The sequence below is a fragment of the Seriola lalandi genome, unplaced genomic scaffold (genome assembly GCF_002814215.2).
Source record: "Seriola lalandi dorsalis isolate HSWRI2012SDOR001 ecotype SW California unplaced genomic scaffold, Sedor1 jcf7180002053903, whole genome shotgun sequence".
NCBI classification, from domain to species: Eukaryota; Metazoa; Chordata; class Actinopteri; order Carangiformes; family Carangidae; genus Seriola; species Seriola lalandi.
In genome coordinates, this window is record NW_019524456.1 from 185,877 (window position 1) to 199,198 (window position 13,322).

The window sequence follows — 13,322 nt, forward strand, 5'->3', positions numbered from 1 at the left end:
ATCCAAGCCTTGATGAGATACACCACTTTATCTTAGTATTCAAAAGCACAGCCGCCCTCTGTGATGCTGAATATGCCCCGGCCTGCCGACTCTAATTGAAAGTCTTGTAATTTTCACTCAGTTATGTGCATGCTCCAGGAGATTATTTTCCATCCCTACCCACAACCAGCCCTCTCTCACTCCCTCTCATGGAATAAAATTACCAATATATAGTTGTTAATCCCAGCTGGGATCATCCTGCTTTTGAATATCATCACAGCAAAATTCATTAACTCATGTAGAGTGAATCCTCCTCATCCCTCAAGCTTTCTCCTCACACACACACACATACACACACACACACGCTGACATACAAATACAGCTCTCAACCAGTTCCCATGATCCCTGAGCTTATTTGGTCTGCTTAGAGAGGGAGAAGAAGAAGGAGGAGTATAATTGTCTCCTTTCTCTTGACCAGCACAAGTGGCGGTGACAGAAGTATGAAAGCAGACTGTGGGCTACTAAAGTCTGAAGGCCTCAGAGAGAATAAGTTGTAGATGTATTCAGTGATCCACCTGGGTTGCAGAAGGAGAAGGGGAGAGTTGTTCATGGAGCTGTAAGTCATTTAAGGTTTCCGCCGCACTGTGTGGGCTTCAGCACGGCTCTCTGCTGACATACTCACTTAACCATCTCCTTCTCTTTCCACTCTTTCTCGCTCTCTTCATTAACTCCTGCACAGTGCATTCTCCGTTGGCCCTCAAGCTCTCATTTCTCTCTCTCTGTCTCTCTCTCTCTCTCTCTCTCTTGTTCTCGCTCTCCCTCGCTTCTGTTTTATTACAAGGTTGTTCAGACAGAGAGAGCAGAGAAGATTTATCTAAAGGCTGTTGCTGCCAAGTCAATGGAAAAAGCTTCACTTGTCTGTTTGAGGCATTGTTAAAATGTGCCTCGAGCTTTATTACAAATTGGCCTTATGGATTACTGTCATTGATGGCAGGGGCTTCAAAGGGAGACACCATCTGATCCCCTCACCTTTTGTACATGAAATAAAAATAAACAATAAAAAAAGCTCACCCCCTCTGCATCTGCCAGATATCTCTGCGCTGAAAACAACTTTATCTCACTTTCAATCATTTCAGTGTGATCAAGACGCCTGTTTTCAGACATCAGAGGAAAAATGTAGCCTCAGCATTAGACATGGGCTTATCTGTTTCCATTCTTGTGTTTGAGAGTGAGTCATTAAATTGTAGCAATGGAGAGATTGTAGAATGATCAGTTTAGCCAGACAATTTTTATTCAGGAGATTTTTTGAGTTTGTAGGAACAGGAATCAGTTCCATAAATATTTTATGGACATGATCTGGTTCTTACTGTCATGAGCCTCTAGGCTTACAACTGGAATTTCCCATTTTCTAGTAAACGTATGTGTATGGGTAAAAGGGTGTACTGCACCTTCACACATGTACACATTCAATTTAGTTTTCCTTGTATCATCAACTGCTCTCCTACAACACTGGAGGTCTATCACATGCTGGTGGGCATGTTGCCAGAGGCGGCTGTTCTATCAGACTTGTTGTCTCTGATTGGCTGGTTGGGTTTAAAGTGGGATTCTGTGTGATAAAGGCTAGAGTAAAAATCTGGGTCTGTCAACAGTGCCCTTACTCCAGCGCTGTCTTTAGCTGCAGGTTGTTTTGTCTCACAGGATTAGGAGCTGAAGCCCAAGAGTCGAAGGCTTATGCAATTTTTCCCTGAACTCAATGAAAAATACTGTGAGGTTGAACAAATCATGCAACGCTAAGAAAAAGAGCCACAGTTCTAAGAGGTTTTGACTGAACTTAATTAGGCCACAAAATAATGTGATATCAATGAGAAAGACAATTAAAAAATTGATATTTTTAATACAGTTTATGGGGATGGCACTATCCAATTTTACAGGTAAGGGTGGTCCTGTGTATCCTGTGTCTGTTGATAGGACAGGAATCTAACGCTCCGAGCCTTTCTTCTGGATCCCAAGGTTTTGACCAGCTATTATTGTTTCTTTTCAAATCCCCTTAAATGTCTTTTTTTTCTCATAAAAGGGACAATTTTACTGAAAAAAATATACATGACGTATCCCACCTCATCCCATAACCATGTGCCTGTACCCAATGGCCATTTCCTACTTGTCAAACACACACCCCCACACAGTTTTTATTATGGTTTCCATCACATGGATACGTCCAGGTCATTAACTCAGCAAGGAAATTTCCTTTCTAGTCTAGTCTGGTACTTTTTTATGGTACAAATTTTTTCCCCTAAATTGAGGGAGCACTGAGGCAGTCTGTTTTGTTGACTATGTCTGAACCCAGTCAAATGCTTCTGGTTATAGATTTGCTGGGTTTGGGTCTGACATTCCTTCTGAAGTTGGCAGTATATGAACACAGAGACTTGAAGTTTCCTGTGCCTCTTTGACTTATTGCCTTGCCTATCTTACGATACGTTTATTTTTCTCCAACTACAGACCAGGTGAGGAACAGCTATCAGTTGTGCAACAACGGGACCCTGAGAGTGATGTACGCCAATGGGATGGGCATCAGCTTTCACACAGAGCCGCACATCCTGGCAGGTTCTGTTAGCCCAACGATTGGTCGGAGGAACATCACCCTGCCCACGGACAACGGCCTCAACTCCATTGAGTGGCGTCTGCGCAAGGAGCAAACCAAGGGCAAGGTCACCGTTTTTGGCAGGAAGCTAAGGGTGAGTTGTTTTTAACCTTGTTTACATCCAAATATTTACCACATCTTCAATATTTGCATTAAAATGTAACTCAGAAATATTTTCCTTTTTTCTTCAGGCTCACGGGCGCAACCTCCTCTCCATTGACTTTGACCGCAACACACGCACTGAGAAGATTTACGATGACCACCGCAAGTTCACACTGCGCATCATGTACGACGCTCAGGGCCGCCCAGCGATGTGGTTGCCCAGCAGCAGTCTGGCAGTGGTCAATGTGTCCTATTCGACCACCGGACAGCTTGTTGGGCTGCAGAGGGGGAGCATGAGTGAGAGGACCGAGTTTGACCCCCAGGGACGCATCCTGTCTCGTTCTTTTGTGGACGGGAAGGTGTGGAGCTACAGCTACCTTGACAAAGTAAGTACATTTATCTTTGACATTGTCATTTCAGAGTAGAAACTTACCAAAGCAAGGCCATAGCAGGAAAGAGAAGTCATTTGGATTGCAGAATTGAGTGACATAATACATCATTTTCACGGTTATGAAGATTCAAATTTGTCATCTGAGAGAAAATGACTCCTGGTGCTATTTCACAGGAGGCAAGTCACCCATTGATAATGCTATTATATTAATCCATATTTTGCATCCCTCTCTTTTTCCAGTCCATGGTGCTGCTCCTGCAGAGCCAAAGACAGTATGTCTTTGAGTTTGACGCCTCAGGTCGGGTCACAGCTGTCACCATGCCCAGCGTGGCCCGCCACACCATGTTCACACACGTGTCAGTCGGCTACATCCGCAACACCTACAACCCCCCAGAGAGCAATGCCTCCATAATCCATGACTTCTGCGAGGACGGCAGACCACAGGCCACGCATTACCTCGGCACCGGCCGCCGTGTTCTCTACAAGTACGGCAAGCTGGCAAAGCTGTCAGAGATCGTGTACGACAGCACGGCCGTCACTTTCGGTTATGATGAAACAGCTGGTGTGCTTAAGATGGTCAATCTGCAGAGCGGGGGCTTCTCGTGCACCATCCGCTACCGTAAAATGGGCCCGCTTATCGACAAGCAGATCTACCGCTTCAGTGAGGAGGGAATGGTCAACGCAAGGTTCGACTACACCTACCATGACAACAGCTTCCGCATCGCCAGCATGAAGCCAGTCATCAGCGAGACGCCACTTCCTGTTGACCTCTACAGATATGACGAGATCTCTGGAAAGGTGCAGAAATTTGTCTCTTTTTTTTTTTTTTAACAACATTCTTTAACCTACAAAACAAACTGTCTATAAATGTCCTTTGGCTGTCAGAGCACTCACCTTTTCACTAAACCTTTCCCTCCCTTCTATAGGTGGAGCACTTTGGAAAGTTCGGGGTCATTTACTACGACATTAATCAGATCATCACCACGGCCGTTATGACACTGAGTAAGCATTTCGACACCCACGGTCGCATCAAGGAGGTCCAGTACGAGATATTCCGCTCACTTATGTACTGGATGACGGTGCAGTACGACAGCATGGGACGGGTGGTGAAGAGAGAGCTGAAAATCGGGCCCTACGCCAACACCACTCAGTACCGCTATGATTATGACGGAGACGGCCAGCTCAGCGGCGTCAAGGTGAATGTTCTGTCTTTAGAACCTGACACACGAACTGCAGTCTGTCACTGACTGTGGTCATGTTGTTGTCAGAGAATAGTTATGGTTCTTACAGAGGAAAAAATAGTTATGTCCCATTTATAAGTCTCATTGTTTTATCCAGGTGAACGACTGGTCTACCTGGCGCTACAGCTACGACCTGAACGGTAACCTCCATCTTCTGAATCCCGGGAACAGCGCCCGGATCTTGCCGCTCCGCTATGATCTCAGAGACCGTATCACGCGCCTGGGAGATGTCCAGTATCGTGTGGATGAAGATGGCTTCCTCAGCCAGCGCGGTTCGGACGTCTTTGACTATAACTCCAAAGGTCAGCTACTGCGGGCCTACAATCGTGGTCCTGGCGGCTGGAGCGTCGTGTATCATTACGACGGGCTGGGCCGCAGGGTGTCCACAAGGAACAGCCTGGGACAACACCTTCAGTTCTTCTACGCCGACCTCAACCACCCAACCAGGGTCACACACATCTTCAACCACTCCAGCTCAGACATCTCGTCGCTCTACTATGACCTACAGGTAGGCGTGGGTGGACAGATGTGAGATGTGCCATATCCTCCAATATCCTGTCCCTATATTTCAGCATATCAGCAAAGACCTTATTCTGAAACACGATATGAATGTACTGAATTTCTGACTGTCTCATGATCAGGGACATTTGTTCGCCATGGAGGTGAGCAGTGGGGAGGAATACTACATAGCCTCTGACAACACCGGCACACCACTGGCTGTCTTCAGCAGCAATGGACAGATGATCAAACAGGTAAAACACAAAGTAACCTTGAATCTCTTTATTTGCAATAAATTACAGCCACAAAAATCATGTTGTTGCTCCTTTATTGACCAATAAACAAGTAGAATTGGCAGAAACAACAAGAAATCCGCATATGGAGAAGGCATCTGGCAAAGTGTCCTTGTACAAGGCTAAATCCTGATCAGCTCCAGGGACGCTGTTCTGTAACTCACCTCATGTTGTGAGCCTTTGCATCGCAGGAAGCACCAAGAAATATTAAAAGCAAACTGAGTATGCTTGTTTCACCCAGGTGCAGTACACAGCCTACGGAGAAGTGTACCTGGACTCTAACCCAGAGTTCCAGCTGGTGGTGGGTTTCCACGGCGGTCTCTACGATCCCTTGACTAAGCTGGTCCACTTTACCCAGCGGGACTATGATGTATTGGCTGGACGCTGGACCTCGCCTGACTACAGCATATGGCCCAAGATAGGGAAGGATCCCTCTCCATTTAATCTTTACATGTTCAAGAACAACAACCCCCTCAGTGACATGCTGGATGTCAAGAACTATGTCACAGGTAACGGAGAAATATGGACTAATATGGTGAAAATGTTTAATATTCTACATGATTTAGCCATTTTTATGCTTTCTAAAACATTATATTTACAGAGCAAATGTACAGAAATACAGGTAAAACCCTTGGTGCACAGATAATTTTAGTTCACTCAAGAACAAGCCAAACTTCGCTTGTAATGACATTGTCACTGATATCTCTGATGTTCAGGAGAAGCAAGTTGTTACGGACAAGATAGTTTATGCAAGTAACACTGGAGTGCAGATGGCACAGTGGCTGATAGCGTTATGTAGCACCAGCTGAGTCACACAAGCAAACACTCTTTCTTTTTCTTTTTTTTTTCTTTTACTGTATATGATGAAAAATGATTCATTTGCCATTGGTTTAACTTTGTCATTCAGCAAAGTCATTTCTCTCCTGTCTGCTGCTGTAGATGTGAAGAGCTGGCTGGTGATGTTTGGCTTCCAGCTCAGTAATATAATCCCAGGGTTCCCCCGACACTCGCTCTACTTTGTGGAGCCACCGTACGAGCTGCAGGCCACCCAGCACTGCGAGAACGGACAGGTATGACCCACTGTGCAAAAGAAAAAAAATTAATAAAAATAAGTAGTAACCCTATTACAGTGATTTATTTTATAGTGATTTAGCCTCTGTTATGAATTTTTATGTTAATACTTTGTCCAACTTCTCCATGTAGCTGATCACTGGGGTGCAACAGGCAGCAGAGCGTCACAACCAGGCTTTCATGGCCCTGGAGGGTCGTCTCCTCAACAAGGAGCGTCGCAGGCGAAAGGACAAGCCAGGTCACTGGTTCGGCACCAGCACCCCAATAATAGGTCGAGGAGTAATGCTGGCATTGAAAGAGGGCCGAGTGGTGGCTGGCGTGTCAGCTTTGGCCAGTGATGACAGCCGCAAAGTGGCTCTGGTGCTCAACGGCGCCCAGTACCTTGAAGGCACCCATTACACCCAGGACGGGAAGGACTGTCACTACTTTGTGAAAGTTGGCTCTGCAGACAGTGACCTGTTGACCCTGGGGCTCACAAATGGGCGTAAGTCACTGGAGAGTGGTATCAATGTTACAGTGAGCGGCCGGTCAAGAAGAGGAGTGACTGTAGAGTTTGCAGTTCCGTCATTAGTACTGAGTGTTCGGTACGGGCTGGCCGTGGACGTGGTGGATGAAGAGAAGGTAAGACTGTTGGAGCTGGCCAGGCAGAGAGCCTTGGCCGGGGCCTGGGCCAAGGAACAGCAGAGGGCCAGAGATGGGAAGGGAGGCAGTCGCCTCTGGACGGAGGGGGAGAGACAGCAGCTCCTAACGACAGGTAGAGTACAGGGCTACGATGGTTATTATGTGTTGCCTGTGGAGCAGTATCCAGAACTGGCTGACAGCAGCAACAACATCCAGTTCCTCAGACAGAACGAGATGGGCAAGAGGTAACAGCCCACCTGAACTTGCTTGAAGGGCAGACTCTTCCCTCTTTCCCACTTTCACTTCTCTAAATCCTGCTCCTTTTTCCTACCCAGCCTCCTCGACCCTACTCCTCTCAAAACCCATGGAGAATTAACCAACAAATGGGGTTACTCACGGAAAGCTGCAGGGACTTTTGAAAAGAATGACTTAACAGAAAACATATTATTGTTCATTTTACTGCCACAGGCAAAAAATTTAAAGTTTAGTCAAACGGTTCTTTTTTTGAAAAAACTTTGAACAACTGAAAAAGCACTGAAGAACTTTGAGAACTGTTGCTTAATGAATAAGAAGATTCCCCTTTTTAAAAAAGATAGTGATATTTTCGCCCATATTTTTTGGGTCACACTGAGAGCGGCCATGACAGCTACTGAACACACGGTGGAGTTGTGATGTGCTGGTATCTGCAGTGAAGGCTTGTCTGTCTCTAATAGACACTGAAGGCAAAGGGACCAAAGTGGAGGCAAAGCCACTCCAGAGAGCAGCCATTACAACTACACATCAACAGAGGACATCATAAAACAGTGACAGACAAGGCAAGGTTAAAAGATCGTCCAATATTATGAGTCGTCTCCCTGTCTCAGGCCTCCCATCGTCCACCACGGACCAGTCCTCTGCTGCCAAGGCAGCGCACATCCAACCAAGCAACACACGAGCTAACGGCATCCTCGAATAAATCCAAGCTGTTAACGGACTAGAAAATAAACTTTTTAAAAAAACAAAGTCAAAAAAAGTGATGGCTATATTTGTGGACAGTGGTATCACACAGCATTGTTTATTTTGAAATGGGGAGAAGAATCATATTGCTACATATGTGTCTGACTACACTAAATTTCAGGATGTTGCGTATACTGTAGATGCCGTAGTTTTGTACGTTTCAGTCGCGGTAGAATTGTGAGACTTTCACCAAGGCACTTCTGTACAGAACGATCGAACACACCACTCACAGAGTCCGGAAAACATGCTAAGTTAGTATTTATTTTATTTTATTCTTTTTTATTTATTTATTCTTAGTACTATATGACAATCATGAATGAGTCACCAGTTCTATTCGAAATGAACATTAATGGATGAGTTTATTTTCTTTTGTAAAATATGTATGAAATGTTCATTTTGTTTTTGTATTAATTTCAGTTTGCTGCCAGGGCAAATAATAGTCACTCTCAAAAAGAATAATTTATGTAATAAAGTGTTTTAAAAAAAAAAAAAAAAAAAACGGTTTATACTTTAAATAAAGTCTTTAAAACTGTGAAATCTGTTTTTTCGAAATATATTTCGATGTACAGTGTATAGACCTACCTTTATGCAGCACAGTAGAATATTGTTCAGAATATCAAGTTTTATATTTCTAAGAGGAAGTGGCTTGTAATGTGCAAAATCTTTAGCTGGTCTTAATACTCTAGAGTTTTGTGGCACTCTAATATTCCATATCTACAATATCAGTCCCCAGTTTGTTGTTTTTGACTGTTTTTTTGTTTGGAAGCAGAGATGTTTCTGTCCTAGATCCCAACAGCAGTAGCAGTAATGGATCCCTCTCACTGTGAAGAGACTCGTGCTGGATGTCATAATGTACCAAATCAGTATTATCAAAGGATGATTCTTATACATTCACTGAAACGAGACTCTTCTGAGAACCTTATCAATAAAACATAATTGTTTACTTCATCTGAGCACTGTGTACTTCACTTTCATCTCATTTTTGTGTTTGAAGACTATTGATGTTCCTGTTGCAGTAACAAATTCCACCAGACTTGACTGACACACATTTACATTAGTTGCATTTCAAAGCAGTGTCTGGAGTATTGTTGCTACGGCTCCATTGATTAAAACTCTTTCTCTTTGTTGCTCATGCATCAGTCTCACTGATACAGTATATTTTTCCTTCAGATATTTTTGTTTGAAAAATTAATACATAAATGACACCAATGCATGTCAGTAAACAACAACTCACTACCAATGTTTTTCACACTCGCAGTAATAAACACATACAGTACATGGGGGGGCAATAATTTTGACACTGACTGTTGATTGATTCCAATGTGCTTTTGAGTGGCCATTAAAACCACCCCTGTTAACTCTCTTCTATTGGATGTGATGCTTCATGCCCTGTCAGCACTGGTGAAAGAGATTTAAGGGTCTTTAACTAACATTTCAATGGATTAAATGACTATGAATAATGTGAAAGCAGTCGCTTGTAGGTAGGGAGTAGACCTTTTTCACAGCAGACATTTTGGCATGTCATGGCGGGAAAAAGCACATTGATAATATTATTTATGTGAGGTTGTTTTCACTGTGTTCCTAATGAGATGAAAAACAGCAAAAAAAAAACAAAGAAAAAAAGCAGGTGAATATTGTACCTACATTCATCAAGTGGCCCCGGATATGACTCGACTCTAAATGAACGCTAATATTTCTCCATGATTTGTGACTTGCAACAGTTTGCTAACACTGTTCACTGTTCAACTTTGAATGTGATAATGTGTCAATGTTGTGTTCACAGCCTGTTTCTGCTGCCCTCAGGTGGCCAATTAAAAACAGTTATTACAGCTCTATGTAAAAGTACCAATACCACGCTACCCATGATGTGTAACTGTAAAGTACACAACTTTAGCAACAAAACATACTTAAAGTAACAAGTGTAAAAGTACTCATTTTGCAGAATGGCCCATGTCAGTGTTAAAATATAGTCAGTGCTTTAATATTGTAGTTGGTTAAGATAGGGTTAATTTTGACTTCATATACTGTTTAGTAGTTGAATCTATAGATATGAATCATATTTTAGAAACTGGTCCTTTGTTTTGTATTTAAACTTTTAATCTGAAAAGTAAATGCACCGGTCAAATAAGTGTAGAGGTACAACATTTCCCTCTGAATCGTATTGTAGTGCTAAGGAGTATAAAATGGAAATACTCAAGTAATTCAAAATGATACAGTGCTTAAAGTAAATGTATTTTCCACTATTTAGGAAGCCATCTTGTAATTTATTCCCTTGCCAGTTTTGCATAAATTTGTCTCTCCAGTGATTTACTTACTACGTACTGACTTAGTTTCACTTTTGTGAAACATATTGTTAATGCATCAGGCAGGCTGCCGTGTTGCAACCAACATCCTGTACTAGCAGCTGTGTTATAAATAGCTGCATGGATCTGAACAGGCCCAGACCTCTGCAGTATACTGCTCTATGATACATCTATACTCTACTTTAACCTCCCACTCACCACTCAGACACATGTATCCTGCTGCAATAAACACTGCTCACAAAGCTTTCCATTTCATGGGAATAAATTATTTTAATGCAAGATTCTCTTCTAAAGCAAAAAAAAAAAGAAAAGGCATTTAACATGTAATTTGGTTTATTCTGTTCAGCAATCACAACTTTTTTTTTTCATATTTTTCAGTTTTATCTCCAAGGTATGTAATAAAAATAATATTGGAATAATTTTTCATATCAAGATCACCATGAAAAAAAAACCTTGTGGCCATTGAATGTGAACAGTAATCAAACATAAATCACTATCATCTTTAAAAATGCATTCCATTTATTGTCATATGATTCCACCTGAAGACGAACGTCGGCAAAAACAGCTTGTGTGCAAATGAAAGGGATACGTTTCAAGCATGAACTTCTTAAGAGCACCCTGTGACTCATTAGCAGCCAGGGTTTTAGTGGCCTTTGGGCGATGGAGGGGTCCAGGATAAGGGGTAGTCATTGGGCAGGGTCAGTAGCATAGCTGAAGGGCGGTTTGGGAAGGATGGTTGAAGAGGCAGGCAGGATTAGTATCTTACAGAGGTAATCATCATAAAGTGCCAAAGAGCATCACACTAGATGAGCCTGAGATCCAAGTATACTGTATTGTGTGTGTTTTGTGTATCTACCTTCTGTGTATGTATGTGTGTGTGTGTGTGTGTGTGTGTGTGTGTGTGTGTGTGTGTGTGTGTGTGCGATTACAGTGAAGAGCCTGAGATTCAGGTTATGTTTAGGAGCTCAGTTACAAGCTGCTACAGAGTAGCCCCCGGACAGGGTCGGTCGGTCAGTCAGTCAGTCAGTGCTGAGGGTTTCACATCAAGGTAGAGTGGGTGGCCCTGGGAAGAGACTTCCATATGGGATCTTTTATTCATAGACAAGCAAAGAACGGGTAGAGGAAATGGAGGGGTAGTTTTAAGGGAGTGCGAGGTTTAAGGCAGACAGGGAAGAGGGTGATGGAGTTCAAGGCACAGAAATGGGGAGCAAGGAGGTAATGGGGGTGAACAGTTGGTGAAAAGCGTTATGTCAGCATGTCCCAGAGACAGCAGCAACACAGAGCTGTCCAGCAGGCTGTCAGGCATGTGTCTCCTGTGTCGTCTCTTCTCCTGTCCTCCACTACGTACACTGCAGAGGGAGAAAGACAGGAGTGCAAGATGAAGAAGAGAGGAGCCAGGAGGCGTTGGCAAGGAGAGATACAGAAGATGGCAAAGGAATAGAAAGAAATTAGTGATTCCTTTTCTCAAATTGCATGAAACGCCATCAAATCCTCAGCAGTGAGCTCAAGTGTAACCATAGCTGCAATGATTTTCCTCTAATTACGTTCATCATGGGAGGCACATCTCCATGGTAATACCATAGCAGCCAAGAGCTATGATCAGACAGCATTACAGCGGAGTCACATTAGCAACGCTTTGAGGTATCATTGAGCAAATGAAATGAGAGCTTTCTAGAACCCACACACCTCTGTGCCCCCAATGAGGCATTTCCCTTCGCTTCACATGTTCAGCGGTGAATTTATTTCACCCTCAGTCAATACATCACATGACAATCTAAATTATTCATGTGAAAGGATTGTTTTTGTCATACGTGAGGTTTACCACCTGTTCCAGACACAAAAAAAAGGCAAACAACAGGCCTGAATGAATACATCTCCCCTTCCTCGTGTTTGTGATTAATCATTTATGTGGAGGGAAACAATCACCCTGCTTTTAACAGCCAGGTGCAGTGACTCATGACACAGGTGAATGTGTTACTAAGGTGACCTGCTCATGGTCAATAGATTAGGTGAAGCTTGCTGACCACTTATCACACTGAGCTCTGATAATAATATGAAAAAGGACGAGTTAATGATTGGCCAATATTTAATAACTAGAAAATTCCAGGGAAATTTTGAGTGCCACGGGGGCTACTGCCGGGATGAGTACATGATTTATTTCGTTTTTATGAACTTCTATGCCTTTATATACTACGATGTTTTTATGAGATTTTATGCCATACTGTAGTATGACATTTTTTGACAATTTTATGCCTTACTATAATGTGACTTTTTATTAAATTAAATGCCACTCTTCTCGCCATACTATATGTTGATGTTTTTTGGTATTTTTATGCCTTAGTATACTATGATGTTTTGTGCCTTACAATATTATGACGTCTTTTGACATTTTTATGCTTTGCTATACTGTGATGTTTTTTGACATTTTCACACCATACAGTATGATGAATTTTTTGGGCATTTTTATGATTCACAATATTATGACGTTTTATGCCATATATATATATATATATACTAAAACTTTTTTTGACATTTTTATACCTTAGTATACTATGACGTCTTATGCCATACTATACTATGATGTTTTTTGAAATTTTATGCCATACTATACTATGATGTTTTTTGCCATTTTTATGCCTTATTATACTATGACGTTTTTTGAAATTTTATGCCATACTATACTATGACTTTTTTAAGACATTTTTATGCTCTACTATAATATGACTTTTTTTGGCATTTTTATGCCTTCCTATACTGTGACGTTTTATGCCTGACTATACTATGACGTTTTTTTGCCATTTTTATGCCTTATTATACTATGACGTTTTTTGAAATTTTATGCCATACTATACTATGAGTTTTTTGAGATTTTATGCCATACTATACTATGACGTTTTTTGCCATGACTATACTATGACGTTTGTTGCCATTTTCACGCAATAGTACACAGTGAAGTTTTTTGGCATTTTTATGCCTTACTATACTGTGACATTTTATGCCATACTATACGATGACGTTTTTTGAAATTTTATGCCATACTATACTATGATGTTTTTTGAAATTTTATGCCATACTATACTATGATGTTTTTTGAAATTTTATGCCATACTATACTATGACGTTTTTTGCCATTTTTATGCTCTACTATAATATGACTTTTTTGGGCATTTTTATGCCTTACTATACTGT

The 13,322-nt window shown here is 42.0% G+C and overlaps 1 protein-coding gene across 1 annotated transcript in view; it reads left to right on the forward strand.

Annotated features, from left to right (window-relative positions):
• tenm2a (teneurin transmembrane protein 2a) overlaps positions 1-8,778 on the forward strand; it is an 85,980-nt gene extending 77,202 nt beyond the window's left edge. Inside the window, exons 26-34 of the mRNA XM_087172925.1 lie at positions 2,476-2,711; positions 2,809-3,105; positions 3,351-3,908; positions 4,037-4,306; positions 4,449-4,859; positions 4,993-5,103; positions 5,384-5,651; positions 6,082-6,212; positions 6,346-8,778. Coding sequence (XP_087029051.1) covers positions 2,476-2,711; positions 2,809-3,105; positions 3,351-3,908; positions 4,037-4,306; positions 4,449-4,859; positions 4,993-5,103; positions 5,384-5,651; positions 6,082-6,212; positions 6,346-7,083 — 3,020 coding nt within the window. The 3' untranslated portion in view covers positions 7,084-8,778. The remainder of the gene's footprint in view (positions 1-2,475; positions 2,712-2,808; positions 3,106-3,350; positions 3,909-4,036; positions 4,307-4,448; positions 4,860-4,992; positions 5,104-5,383; positions 5,652-6,081; positions 6,213-6,345) is intronic.
• The last annotated feature ends 4,544 nt before the right edge of the window (positions 8,779-13,322 follow it).